Raw genomic sequence first — 15569 nt, 5'->3', positions numbered from 1 at the left:
CTTCAGGTGACCTTTGGTTGTTATGCCAATACACCGATGACCCCCCGATCACGTGACAGGGGTCACCGATGCACGCATTTTCGGCCCGATGGCCGGAAGCACTTGTTAAATGCCGCTGACAGTTTGAGAGTGGCATTTAACTAGTTAATAGCAGTGGGTGGATCGCGATTCCACCCGCCGCCGACATGTCCCGGCTTTGATGTGGGCTCACTGCCGGAGCCCGCATCAAAGGAAGAGATACAACCTCCGCCGTACAAGTATAGTGGAAGTCGTGAAGGGGTTAAAATCCAAAATGTTGTTGATGTACTGAAAAAAAAAATCTTTACGCTTGCACAGCAAAAAAAAAAAAAAACTTTACATGTAAAATCCACATTATAATTTCACTTTTTAACCCCTTCAAGTCGCGGCCCTTTTTCGTTTTTGCGTTTTCATTTTTCACTTCCCTCCTTCCCAGAGCCATAACTTTTTTATTTTTCCGTCAATATGGTCATGGTAAGGGCTTATTTTTTGCGGGACGAGTTGTACCTTTGAATGACACCATTGGTTTTACCATGTCTTTTACTAGAAAACGGGAAAAAAATTCCAAGTGCGGTGAAATTGCAAAAAAAGTGCAATCCCACACTTATTTTTTGCTTGGCTTTTTTGCTAGGTTCATTAAATGCTAAAACTAACCTGCCATTGTGATTCTCTAGGTCATTACGAGTTCCTAGACATCTAACATGTCTACGTTATTTTTTATCCAAGTGGTGAAAAAAAATTCAAAACTTTGCTTAAAAAAAAAAAAAAAAAAAAAAGTGCCATTTTCCGATACCCGAAGCGTCTCCATTTTTCGTGATCTGGGGTCGGGTGAGGGCTTATTTTTTGCGTGCCGAGCTGACGTTTTTAATGATACCATTTCGGTGCAGATACGTTCTTTTGATCGCCCATTATTGCATTTTAATGCAATGTCACGGCGACCAAAAAAACGTAATTCTGGCATTTCGGATTTTTTTCTCGCTACGCTGTTTAGCGATCAGGTTAATGCTTTTTTTTTATTGATAGATCGGGCGATTCTGAACGCGGCGATACCAAATACGTGTAGGTTTATTTTTTTTTAAATGTTTTATTTAGGATGGGGCGAAAGGGGGGTGATTTAAACTTTTATATTTTTTATATTTTTTTCATATTTTTAAAAACCTTTTTTTTTTTTACTTGTGCCATGCTTCAATAGCCTCCATGGGAGGCTAGAAGCTGGCATAGCCTGATCGGCTCTGCTACATAGCAGCGATCATCAGATCGCTGCTATGTAGCTGAAATGCAGGTGTGCTGTGAGCGCCGACCACAGGGGGTCTCACAGCAGGCCGGCATCAGTAACCATAGAGGTCTCAAGGACCTCTATGGTTACCTTCCTGATGCATCGCTGACCCCCGATCATGTGACGGGGGTCGGCGATGACATTATTTCCGGCCGCCCGGCCGGAAGCGCCGGTTAAATGCCACTGTCTGCGTTTGACAGCGGCATTTAACAGGTTAATAGCAGCGGGTGAATTGCGATTTCACCCGCCGCTACTGCGCGCACATGTCAGCTGTACAAAACAGCTGACATGTCGCGACTTTGATGTGGGCTCACCGCCGGAGCCCACATCAAAGGGGGTGACACGGCATGCGCAGTACTAGTACGGCGCATGTCGTGAAGGGGTTAAAAGTGTACACAATGGGGGAGATAATAGAAAACTGTCTATTATTAAAGCTGGCTTTATTGCAAATATCAACCAATCAACACTCAGTTTTCACTTCTCTGGTAAAGCGAAAGCTGCACTCTGATTGGTTGTTATGTGCAGCTCAGCCAGTTTTGCTATTAGGCAGTCTTTTATTATCTCCCTCAGTTTTTTATTATCTCCCACAATGGATCGAAAGAAGCTTAAAATGGAAGAGAAATCCCGTGCCTTGACTCTGCTCGAGAAGGGGGATTCGGTAATTGCTGTAGCTAGAGATCTGGGAGTGTCAAGAGAACCAATTTATCAACTGAAGCAGTCAGCGGCATCATTGCCTCCTGGGATGGTACCGTAGAGGAAGTCAGGCTCTGGCGCACCTAAGAAGACTTCACCAAGGACTGATAAGCTTCTGAAGCGTGAAATGATGTCACATCCTTCTATAACTGCCGTTGAACTAAAAATAAAGTACTCTATGCTCCTCCAGAACATCGCAACTAGGACAATTCATCACCACCTGCAGAAGGACCTGGGTCTACCAAGTTGCCGTGCCGCAAAGAAGCCCCTGCTCACAGCAGCAATGAAGACGAAAAGGCTTGCCTTTTGTAAGAAATATCAAGATTGGACATCTGAAGTATGGAAGAAAGTGATGTTTAGTGATGAGAGCACTTTCAGGCTGGTAAGGAGAGGCTCAAAGGTCGTGCGTCGTCCGAGTACCGTGTCACGGTATGACCCAAAATATACAGTTAAGACTGTTAAACACCCTGACAGTGTAATGGTGTGGGGTGCTAAATCCATGCCTAAACGACTGCAGATGCTAATAAAATGTAAGGGTGACATGTCAAAATACTAATTGTAATAAAATATCCACAATAAAACACTTGAATCCACTTGAATATTAAGATTTTGTGGTTTCATTGAACTTGTAAAGATTTTTTTTGCCGCACTGTATGTTCAGTAAATGCATGCAATACTTGGTTTGGGCTCCTTTTACATAAATTACTGCATCAATGCGGCATGGCATGGAGGCGATCAGCCTGTGGCACTGCTGAGGTGTTATGGAAGCCCAGGTTGCTTTGATTGCAGCCTTCAACTCGTCTGCATTTTTGGGTCTGGTGTCTCTCATCTTCCTCTTGACAATACCCCATAGATTCTCTCAAGGGGTAAAGGTCAAGCGAGTTTGTTGGCCAATCAAGCACAGTGATACTGTTTTTAAACCAGGTATGGTACTTTCGTCAGTGTGCACTGGTGCCAAGTCCTGCTGAAGAGTGAAATTTCCATCTCCAAAAAGCTTGTCGGCAGAGGGAAGCATGAAATGCTTTAAAATGTCCTGGTAGACGGCTGCGCTGACTTTGGTCTTGATAAAACACAGTGGACCTACACCAGCAGATGACATGGCTCCCCAAACCATCACTTATTGTGGAAACCTCACATTGTGGAAACCTCTGGGATCTCGATTTCCAAATTAAATGCAAAAATTATTTGCATCTTAAAACAACACATGGACCACTGAGCCATAGTCCAGTTCTTTTTCTCCTTGGCCCAGGTAAGACACTTCTGGCGTTGTCTATTGGTCAGGAGTGGTTTGACACAAAGAATGTGACACTTGTAGCCCATGTCCTGGCTATGTCTGTGTGTGGTGGCTCTTGAAGCAAAGATCCCAGCAGCAGTCCACTCCTTGTGAATCTCCCCCAAATTTTTGAATGGCCTTTTCTTAACAATCCTTTCAAGGCTGCGGTTATCCTGGTTGCTTGTGCATCTTATTCTACCACACTCTTCTTCCACTCAACTTCCCATTAACATGCTTGGATACAGCACTCTGTGAACAGCCAGCTTCTTTAGCAATGACCTTTTGTGGCTTACCCTCCTTGTGGAGTGTGTCAATGACTTCCTTCTAGACATCTGTCAAGTTAGCAGTCTTCCCCATGATTGTGGAGCCTACTGAAACATACTAAGAGTCCTTTTTAAACCCTTAGGAAGGCTTTGCAGGTGTTTTCTGTTAATTATTATAATTTACAGAGATATTGACTTTTGGTTTTCATTGGCTGTAAGAAATCAACCATCAACATTAACAGAAATAAACACTCGTTTGTAATTACTCTAAATAATATAGGAGTTTCACTTTTTGTATTGAAGAACTGAAATAAATTAACTTTTTGATGATATTCTAATTTTGTGAGAAGCACCTGTATTAAGAGAAACACAGACAAGATCACATGAAGTAATTATCCTCCTCAACTCCTCCTTGGTCAGGCATCAGCTGGAATACGGTGTCCAGTTCTGGGAGCCACATTTTAAAAAGACATTGAAAAACTGGAGAAAGTTCATAGAAGAGCTACCAGGATAGTGAGCGAACTGCAAAGTATGTCCTACGAGGAACGGTTAAAGGATCTGGGAATGTTTGGCTTTCAAAAAAGAAAGGCTAAGAGGAGACTTATTAGCCGTCTAGAAATATCTGAAGGGAAGTCACAGTGTAGAGGGATCATCATTCTCATTTGCACATGGGAACACGAGAAGCAATGGAATGAAGCTGAAAGGTAGAAGATACAGATTAGGTATTTGATCACTCTCACTGTCAAAAAGTTTTTAATATAAATGGAACAGGCTGCCATGAGAGGTGGCGGTTTCTCCTTCAATGGAAGTGTTCAAACAGGGGCTGGAGAGACATCTATTTAAGATGGTTTAGTGAATCCTGCATTGAGCAGGGGGTTGGACACGATCACCCTTGAGTTTCTTTTCAACTCTAACATTCTATGAACTTACTGATCGACGAAGATCAATCTGACTGAACTCCCATCGGACTCCAGACTAAAGAGACAGCAGTAATGCTGCTCTATTACTGTACGATCTTAAGTATGTAGGGAAATAAGCCTAATATAACCTTATGCCCCTTGTTCTCTTGCTCAGCAGCTAGCTCAAACGCAACCAATCATAGTGTTAAGGCAGCTTGTACTAATATTTCATAATAAATAGCCCATTAATTTTTGAGTGTAAAGAGGATTTCCTACAAGGCAATGGCCATATATATCACCTACCCACAGTATAACATTTCTGTCCACTAGGAACCAAATGAATTACTAAAAGAGGTCGTCAGTTTACCATTCTTTCTTACTGAATTAAAGATGTGAAAAAGAGAGTGTGAATGGAGTGGTGGTTCAGCATGTTCCTTACCTACCATTCAATGTCAATGTCTATGATAAAAAAGTAAATTGGGGGAAAACTCCTTGCAAACATTGGTATACACTACATTTAATAGAATAAGGTCAGTTTGCTCAATATTCAATCTTTTTCATTTGGAATTAAGTAGTACATAAATGTATTACATGTTCCTGGTTATTTTGCACTATATTATGACACTTCCTTACTTATATACAGACTACAGAGATCTAGGATGGCAAAATACAAGACAGCTTTTAGGTAGGTATTCCGTAGTACTCTGCTATAAAATGCAAGACCGACTGAGGCTTATGTATGGTAGGAGCAAAGGATCGGGGGTATATTGTTATCCAACACAACCATTCCTTCTTTCTCCCGCAATTGTATTCCGTAGGGAAGCTGGAAACCATAATACATATCAGATAACTGCAATTTCAGTTAACATTTATCTAACAAGTAGGCCCACCTTTAAGATGTCACAATAGTGAGGAAAAAGGCCATATTTACCCTTGAAAATTGTGAATTGCAAGTCCTAATACAAGTAAAAATCTCAGGTATTGTTTAACGGAATTGTCCTTTTTTTCAGACTTATAGGGGTTGTCCAAGTAAATTTTTTTTTTTAATGCCTATTTTTTACGCTGTTTTTTTTTTTAACTATCTCCCTGTGGTGCCAGCGCTGCCACTTTGCTGTAGCCAACAGGCTTTGATGACCTGGTTGCAGCAGTAAGGTCGCAACTTTGCTGTGAAGTTAGACCTCAAAGCCCAATGATTACTTTATGTGACCACTGCAGTCAATCAATCGGAACATCATGCTGTAGCCAAGTCAGCAAACAGTGGGACAGCAGCGAAAAGACAGCACTGGTGCATAACTTTGGAGCAAATTATTCAAATTCTGTACTATAAAGTTACGGTCTTTGTGAGAAGGTTTTAGAGTACATCTCTACCACTTCTGGACAACTGTTCATATTAACTCATAAGTATGCTTCAAGCAGGATAGTATTCACATAGCCTTAATCACACACTACCAACATGCATTCACACGCATACACTTACATACCTGGAATAGACTGTGCCGTTCCATCACAGTTAATATTGGGAATGTTATTTGGCGGTTGTTGACTGGAGCTAACTTCAGGCTCTGCACTAACGGATGGTGAGAGTGCCACGTCACAGGGCATTGCTGGTTTCACTACTGGTGGAAGGAGTTCTTCAGAAACCTCTTTCTTTTCCTGTGCAGGCAACTGAAGTGCCGATAAAGGGATACTGATAGGTTGGCTAGGATTTCCGGTGGAGGTGCTGACTGGCATCTGAATTCCTATTTGTTGACTCACAAGTGGAGTATTAGATGGAGTTTTGTTTTGTGTCAGCAAGGGTGGCCTTACTGGTTTCTGGAGTGGGGGTCTTTGTAAAACCAATGACGAAGGTGTAATAGCCTGTATATCAAAGTCACTACTTATAGATGGAGGCAAAATACCAGGAGATTTAGTTGGTCCCGTAATAAGAGTTGTAGAAGGAGTCTGATTCTTCGGCTTGGCCATTTGTGTTAATGATAGCGTGGGCCCATCTACACCACCAGCAAGTTCGGCATTAGCAACAATGTAATAATCTTCAGGATTCTCCTGTTTGATCTTCTTCCCAATAACATCACTACTGTTCTCATCAGCAATATGTGATTGAGAGCCAGAAAGAGAGGAGCCAAGACCACCGCTATGTCTCTTTCGAGAAACACTTGGAGATTGCTGAGGTCTTTGCTCAAAATCACTGTCTTCATCAGTTACAGAAGATTCACACACCATATCAAACAATGTGGTTTCATCTTCATATTCTTCTACTGGCTCATCCAGCTCTGATGGTTCACTACAGTAGGAAAAATCACAGGAGTCTCTTGTTCTATTGCAATCAAGCTTAGACTTTCCTGGTCTCCCAGGGTATCTTTCCAATGGACTTGTCTGAGTCTCTGAGGCCACGCCAAGAATACTTGGACTGTCTGAGTTGAAGCTTCTATTGTCCTGGAAGCATACTCTCTCTTGAGGGCCTGCCCTACAAGTTGTAGTCAATGGCCAGTGGTATGCATGACCAGCACTGCATCCCCACATAGCAGTTAGAGTACCATGGGAGCCCTCAGAGAGTAAGTGTTTTAGGTTTGGAATAAGGCTACAAATGGTCCCATGACTATGGGCCCAGCTTACTAACTTAGAGAGGTTTTCTGAAGATGTATGAAGACAGTCTTCCATTGTCACTGATCAGGAGGCCTTGACCTACGAAGCAAATGGATAAGAATCAAATATGCTGGAATTTTCCCCTCAGGCAAATATCGAATTCAGACACACTACTTAAAATAATTTTTGAATACTTAAATCCCTAATGTCTGTTTACATAGAGAGCCTTATTTATATACAATGATGATGAGTTAAATTGAGCAAAGACAACCTATCATTAAAAAAATATATAATAATAATCTACTCAAACAGTGATAGTGAAAATAGTTTGTTAGCATTTTTTCCCCTTTCTGGAGGTTCTCATCCTTCACTATCATATAATCTTGATACTGCAGTATATAGAATAAGCTATTGCAGATTCTAGTCATCTAAAAGAGGAAAAAAAAAAGAATTCAAAATCACCCAGTTTTCAGACATGTTAAAAAATACGGTAAGTGAATTATTTAAAAGAAAAGAAAAAAAAGAAACCCACACCACACCCAACATGTTTGGTGTCTCCATATCTGTAAAAGTCTGATCTATGACAATTGTTTAACTCGTACAGGAAATGTCAAGAAGATCAATTATATGCAGTAATCAAAATGCTAAAATTGCTGTTTTTTTGTTCACTTCCACAAAAAAAAATGCAACAAAGAGCAATCAAAACATAGTACGCACCCTAAAATGATAGCAACAAAATCTACTGTTCCATGGCTGCAATAAAGCCTCCCACCCTCATACAGAAAAACGTTTTGGAAAATGGCGACAAACGAGTAGGACGCTGCATACTTTAGTGTAGCCCGTAGTACACACTTCAGGTAGTCCCTACTGCGGGTTATCATCATTAACTGATAATTTAGTGAGAAGAAACGTGATTATACTGCAGAGTCCTACTCTAAAACAGTTTTCTTCTGAACATGCAATGCAAGTACGTTTTCAAAGGAATCTGACAACAGATTTTTGCCACCTAATCTGAGAGCAGCATAATGCCAAGACAGAGACCCCCATTCCAGCGACTGGCACTTCTGCAGTTTCGATAAAATCAATGTTTTGTAAGGAAGCGACCATCACTAGGGAATTAGGAAACCTGCTGTGAGGTAATCCAACCATGCTCCCCCACTGATTGGCAGCTATGTACACGTTGCATAGGAAAAGCTACCAATCAGTGGTGTGAGCGGGGTTACTCAGCATTCAGAGAACTGGTAGATCTCCAGCAGAGAAAACAGTTTTTAACAAACACTGCAGAAACTAGCCCAATAAGTGATATATCATGACTAAGGGTACCGTCTCACAGTGGCATTTTGATCGCTACGACGGCACGATTCGTGACGTTCCAGCATCGCACCATTATCGCTCCAGCGTCGTAGACTGCGGTCACACTTCGCAATGCACAATGCTGGAGCGATAATTTCATGACGTGTTTGCGATGTAGAAGCTGTTGGTTACTATGCGCACATCGTATATAATATCGTGCACACCTTTGTTACACCATGCGATCATGCCGCCACAGCGGGACACTTGACGACGAAAGAAAGTTTCAAACGATCTGCTACGACGTACGATTCTCAGCAGGGTCCCTGATCGCAGTAGCGTGTCAGACACAGCGAGATCGTAAGTATATTGCTGGAACGTCACGAATCGTGCCGTCGTAGCGATCAAAATGCCACTGTGTGACGGTACCCTAAGGGCACTCTTAGCACCAGAAACACTTAGATCTTCGCATTTTAACCAATCGCTAGTTCGTATGCACACATAATAAAATATTTGCTTTTCTGTGAAGCTAGACTACCTCCTTTCTTCTTCTGATTGTGGCGTACAGGCAGATACTATGTCCGTGCTCCGTATCACAGCACTTACATGCAATGATGAGCTGGATTAGTTCCTACAAAAGCATAAATACATATCCTGGCATGACATCCCATGACAGAAAAGAAGTGAAGGAGAAGAAAATTATTTTCAATAAAGGAATAAATTTTATTACATAAATAAATAAATCTGTACACGAAACAAATAAAAAAAAAATAATGAAAAAGAACAGGGGGGATGGTGGAAAAAACACCAGACTACCACGGGATCAATAACACCAAAAATGGCAAACTCCAAGAATAAATGAGAGCAGGAAGCCCAAAATAAAGCTATGTAGCGATGTGGGCTATAACAAGCATATTAACGGCACAGCCACGGAACAGAATATAAATATAGATATACGGCTGTTACAGGTAAAAAATGCATATACCCTAGAAAGTGGACTTCCACTTGAAACAATTAAATAGCAGAACAAAAGGGATATTAGTAATGCGGCCTCATGTATATATACAGTGGGGCAAAAAAGTATTTAGTCAGTCAGCAATAGTGCAAGTTCCACCACTTAAAAAGATGAGAGGCGTCTGTAATTTACATCACAGGTAGACCTCAACTATGGGAGACAAACTGAGAAAAAAAAATCCAGAAAATCACATTGTCTGTCTTTTTAACATTTTATTTGCATATTATGGTGGAAAATAAGTATTTGGTCAGAAGCAAAATTTCATCTCAATACTTTGTAATATATCCTTTGTTGGCAATGACAGAGGTCAAACGTTTTCTGTAAGTCTTCACAAGGTTGCCACACACTGTTGTTGGTATGTTGGCCCATTCCTCCATGCAGATCTCCTCTAGAGCAGTGATGTTTTTGGCTTTTCGCTTGGCAACACGGACTTTCAACTCCCTCCAAAGGTTTTCTATAGGGTTGAGATCTGGAGACTGGCTAGGCCTCTCCAGGACCTTGAAATGCTTCTTACGAAGCCACTCCTTCGTTGCCCTGGCGGTGTGCTTTGGATCATTGTCATGTTGAAAGACCCAGCCACGTTTCATCTTCAATGCCCTTGCTGATGGAAGGAGGTTTGCACTCAAAATCTCACGTTGCATGGCCCAATTCATTCTTTCATGTACCCGGATCAGTCGTCCTGGCCCCTTTGCAGAGAAACAGCCCCAAAGCATGATGTTTCCACCACCATGCTTTACAGTAGGTATGGTGTTTGATGGATGCAACTCAGTATTCTTTTTCCTCCAAACACGACAAGTTGTGTTTCTACCAAACAGTTCCAGTTTGGTTTCATCAGACCATAAGACATTCTCCCAAAACTCCTCTGGATCATCCAAATGCTCTCTAGCAAACTTCAGACGGGCCCGTGACATGTACTGGCTTAAGCAGTGGGACACGTCTGGCACTGCAGGATCTAAGTCCATGGTGGCATAGTGTGTTACTTATGGTAGGCCTTGTTACATTGGTCCCAGCTCTCTGCAGTTCATTCACTAGGTCCCCCCGCGTGGTTCTGGGATTTTTGCTCACCGTTCTTGTGATCATTCTGACCCCACGGGGTGGGATTTTGCGTGGAGCCCCAGATTGAGGGAGATTATCAGTGGTCTTGTATGTCTTCCATTTTCTAATTATTGCTCCCACTGTTGATTTCTTCACTCCAAGCTGGTTGGGTATTGCAGATTCAGTCTTCCCAGCCTGTTGCAGGGCTACAATTTTGTTTCTGGTGTCCTTTGACAGCTCTTTGGTCTTCACCATAGTGGAGTTTGGAGTCAGACTGTTTGAGGGTGTGCACAGGTGTCTTTTTATACTGATAACAAGTTTAAACAGGTGCCATTACTACAGGTAATGAGTGGAGGAAAGAGGAGACTCTTAAAGAAGAAGTTACAGGTCTGTGAGAGCCAGAAATCTTGATTGTTTGTTTCTGACCAAATACTTATTTTCCACCATTGTTAGGACTGGCGGAACGCACCAAGACAGATGATAAAGGTGCGTTCGCAGTCCGGGGTCCACCGTGCAGGTGAGAACCTGCTGCTAGCAATTAGCAGACAATATGGCGGTACACTAAAGTATACACGCGTGGGTTAAACCTCACCCAGCGTGAAGAAAGCGATCCTGTTAATTCACAGGACCGCAGTACCGCACTAGTGCGCGAGCAAGTGGTCAGCGGACTTAACCCCAGAAGGGATTGGAGCCCGATTAGACCCTTGCTGGCGTAACACCGCAACTGGGTGTGTAGAGAACCTTAAGCAATCTATGTGCACAAGAGTGCGAGCGATGCCGCACTAACGGACGCCACTAACCACCCAGACTCGGGTATGGAAAGCGCAAGGCAGGCGCACGGCGCCGTACTGGCAGGCACAGCTACAGGACGCTGTGATGTGTGTTAGTGCTGTAGGCTAAGTCGGGCGCTAGGTAGCAGCCATACACCTTCCGCGAACAGACATTCAATAGGGTAGGGGTTTCCAAGGACGACTTGCACTCACAACATACACACATAAGCAATTGTAAAACAATACTAGCGCATGGCCGTGCGGTCATGCGCAGTTTATATAGCAGCAGCACAGGAAGTGGCCACAGCACTTTTGCCCTTCTAGGACCTGCCAAGAGGACCAATGGAATGTGCTGCAGAGCCTGAGCACATGACCCTCGATCTCCAACGGGAGACCTTACACTGGGCATGCTCAGTACATGCAGACAAGGACTTAGTCCCAGAGAAGTCCGCTCGCTGCTGACCAGCACTGACTTTAAAGGCAGAGACTGGAGAAGCAGCACTAACTCTCAGAACAGAGTGAGAATGAGCAAGACGCTGGGACCGACGTCCTTGCTGAGCAGGCTCCACTGTGGCTGGACAAGAATGGGAGACCGCAGCGGAAGTGGCTCGAGATTCCCCCTGTGCAGAAGCGGGAACTCGACCCCTAACAACCATAATATGCAAATAAAATGTTAAAAAAACAGACAATGTGATTTTCTGGGTTTTTTTTTCTCAGTTTGTCTCCCATAGTTGAATTCTACCTATGATGTAAATTACAGACGCCTCTCATCTTTTTAAGTGGTGGAACTTGCACTATTGCTGACTGACTAAATACTTTTTTGCCCCACTGTACATATATACCCCTAAGGCAGGTAAATAGTGTGGATTCCCCAGTAGCGAAAAAAGCAATACCTAAATAGCAGAGCAGAGCAAAGAGACAATGGAAACCGAAGTTGTTAGTACACCTGGTATGTGCGAACACTAACTAGCGCCTAAGACTGTCTGCCTGGTATAAGAGGCTTAGCCGAAAAAAGGGGGGGTTAATATGCCAGGTGCCGTGATCCCGAGCCTGAGTACCGTTTCGCACAAGCTTCTTCAACAGGGGCGTTGAAGAAGCTTGTGCGAAACGGCGCTCGTCGGGCTCGGGTTCATGGCACTGGGCACCTCCAAGCAGGCACAGCCCCCTCTCCTGAATAACATCAATATCGCAGGTAATATTAACCCCCCCTGGTTTTTTCTGGCAGCCGCTACTGGGGAATCCACACTATTTACCTGCCATAGGGGTATATATATATATACACACACACACACGAGGCCGCATTACTAATATCCCTTTTGTTCTGCTATTTAATTGTTTCAAGTGGCAGCCCGCTTTCTAGGGTATATGCATTTTTTACCTGTAACAGCCGTATATCTATATTTATATTCTGTTCCGTGGCTGTGCCGTTAATATGCTTGTTATAGCCCACATCGCTACATAGCTTTATTTTGGGCTTCCTGCTCTCATTTATTCTTGGAGTTTGCCATTTTTGGTGTTATTGATCCTGTGGTAGTCTGGTGTTTTTTCCACCACCCCCCCTGTTCTTTTTCATCATTTTTTTATTTGTTTCGTGTACAGATTTATTTATGTAATAAAATTTATTCCTTTATTGAAAATAATTTTCTTCTCCTTCACTTCTTTTCTGGCATGGGATGTCATGCCAGGAAATGTATTTATTCCTGTCGAAGTGACCGCAACTAATACTTTGGACTATGGGTTTACTTCCTACAAAAGCAGTAGTTCCTTCTGAGTCATGCGTGTCCGATTCACAGGATGTAATTTATGGCCGAGAAAGAAATAACTGCCTCTAGGCCCCAGCGACTTGATGCAGGGATACAATAAACAGCACAGCTGTTCTACACTGTTTGCATAACTCCCATAAAAATGAATGGGACTTATGAAAGTAGTAACTACAAACGAATAACTTGAGAGTAACGCCAACAGCTGAACAGCAGTTTTTATAACTCCACCTCTAGTGGCTGGTACCTTGAAGTAGTAATTCCGTTTTTGGCCATGAAAGGCATATATGGTAATAACCCTTTAAGGTCATACGTGATTCTTTAAAAAAATGGAGAAAAGGTTTAGTGTGGTTGTGTATGAATTTGGCTCCCTCCAATGTAGTTTATAGGAGTTGTGAAACACTCAGAGCTTTCATTAAAAATAGCCACCTGATACAGAGTGACAAACAGAAATATTCTCCAGATAGTCCCTACCGTTAAAGGTAATCTGTCACCCCAATATTCGCCTATAAGCTAAGGCCACCGGCTTCAGGGGCTTATCTACAGCATTCTGTAATGCTGTAGATAAGCCCCCGATGTAACCTGCAAGATAAGAAAATCAGGTTATATTATACTCACCCAGGGGCGGTCCCGCTGCGGTCCAGTCCGATGGGCGTCTCGGTCCTGCGCCTTCCATCTTCATTGCAAATTTATTGCAAATACTTTTGATATGGCATACATTTCTCATATGGGAACACCCCTACAAGTTGTACTGTGGTCCTTGGGCAAAAGGTAGATACTGACTTTCCAACAAAAGGTACAGGTGCTTCTCACAAGATTAGACTATCAAGTGTTAATTTATTTCAGTTCTTCAATACAAAAAGTGAAACTCGTATATTATATAGAGTGAATACGAACAGAGTGGTCTATTTCAAGTGTTCATTTCTGTTAATGTTGATGATTATGGCTTACAGCCAATGAAAACCCCAAAAAGTCATTATCTTATTAAATTAGAATACTAAAATCATTTTTCAAGCTGGTGTTATAAAATCCGAAATGTTGACCTACTTAAATGTATGTTCAGTAAATGCACTCAATACTTGGTCGGGGCTCCTTTTGCATCAATTACTGCATCAATGAAGTGTGGCATGGAGGCGATCAACCTTTGGCACTGCGGAGGGGTCATAGAAGCACAGGTTGCTTTGATAACAGCCTTCAGCTGGTCTGCATTGTTGGGTCTGGTGTCTCATCTTCCTCTTGACAAGTTAGCCAATCAAGGACAGTGATATTGTTGTTTTTAAACCTGGTATTGGTACTTTTGGCAGTGTGGACAGATGTCAAGTCCTGCTGGAGATTGAAATTTCCATCTCCAAAAAGCTTGTCGGCAGAGGGAAGCATGAAGTGCTCTAAAATTTCCTGGTAGACGACTGCGCTGACTTTGGTCTTGATAAAACACAGTGGACCCACACCAGCAGATGACATGGCTCCCCAAACCATCACTGACTGTAGAAATTGCACACTAGACCTCAAGCAGCTTGGATTGTGGCCTCTCCACTCTTCCTCCAGACTCTGGGACCTTGATTTGCAAATGAAATGCCACATTTACTTTCATCTGAAAACACCTTGGACCTCTGAGCAACAGTCCAGTTCTTTTTCTCCTTGGCCTAGGTAAGATGCTTTTGGTGTTGTCTATTGGTCATGAGTGGCTTGACACAAGGCTTGACAGTTATATGGGACTATAGCCCATATATATTATGATATAGCCGATACCAGCGGTTCTGTCTGCAATTGATACACTTTGTATGACAGGGCACCGTCATTTCTTTGCACTAGACACTTTTTCAGCTACTTTTTGTATGTGGAGGTACCGTTTTGGGAAATAAAAGATTTGATAGTCTAGGTTTTCATAATGCATACATATGCTTTTTTTAGTAACTTGCATAGACTATTCCCTTAATTAACTTATACACACTATATTATTATGAGAAATTGTCTGTCTAGCAGTATACCCAGCATGCATAGACTAACACATAAGTCATTATGCGGGTTTTGATATTTACTTGGAATCACTGAAATGTGGTGCGTTTTTTTGTGGCTTTATTTGTTCATTAGCAGATTTTTTCTGCTCTGCCTGCCATCAGCCTTTTATAAATTTCCTTGTCTTGTTTTTTTATTAGTGTTCAATAAAGTATATACGGTTTTTATATTTGCCTATGCCTCTTTTTCACCTGCAATTTGTGTGTTGTTTGTTTACCAGTATTGTCTTTTGAGGTGGCGAGTCCACAAGTGGATTTTGGTTATGTATGGAGTGTGTCAATGTCTGCCTTCTGGACATCTGTCAAGTCAGCAGTTTTCCTCATGATTGTGGAGACTGCTGAAACAGACTAAAGGACCTTTTTAAACACTTAGGAAGACTTTGCAGGTGTTTTTTCTTAACCCCTTCATGACCATGGGATTTTTCGTTTTCCCGTGTTCGTTTTTCACTCCCCTCCTTCCCAGAGCCATAACTTTTTTATTTTTCCGTCAATTTGGCCATGTGAGGGCTTATTTTTTGCGGGACGAGTTGTACTTTTGAACGACATCATTGGTTTTAGCATGTCGTGTACTAGAAAACGGGAAAAAAATTCCAAGTGCGGTGAAATTGCAAAAAAAGTGCAGTCCCACACTTGTTTTTTGTTTGGCTTTTTTGCTAGGTTCACTAAATGCTAAAACTGA

The 15569-nt window shown here is 42.3% G+C and overlaps 1 protein-coding gene across 2 annotated transcripts in view; it reads right to left on the bottom strand.

The window, feature by feature from the left end:
* The window catches only part of KIAA1958 (KIAA1958 ortholog), a 171397-nt gene that overhangs the window by 124050 nt on the left and 31778 nt on the right, over positions 1-15569 (bottom strand). For both annotated transcript variants that reach the window (XM_069767064.1, XM_069767072.1), the window contains exon 2: positions 5904-7104. In XM_069767064.1, coding sequence (XP_069623165.1) covers positions 5904-7080 — 1177 coding nt within the window. In that variant the 5' untranslated portion in view covers positions 7081-7104. The remainder of the gene's footprint in view (positions 1-5903; positions 7105-15569) is intronic.

This window comes from Ranitomeya imitator, chromosome 1 (assembly GCF_032444005.1).
Source record: "Ranitomeya imitator isolate aRanImi1 chromosome 1, aRanImi1.pri, whole genome shotgun sequence".
NCBI lineage: Eukaryota > Metazoa > Chordata > Amphibia > Anura > Dendrobatidae > Ranitomeya > Ranitomeya imitator.
Note: the sequence above shows the minus strand (reverse complement) of the source record. Positions and strands in the feature narration are given on the sequence as shown.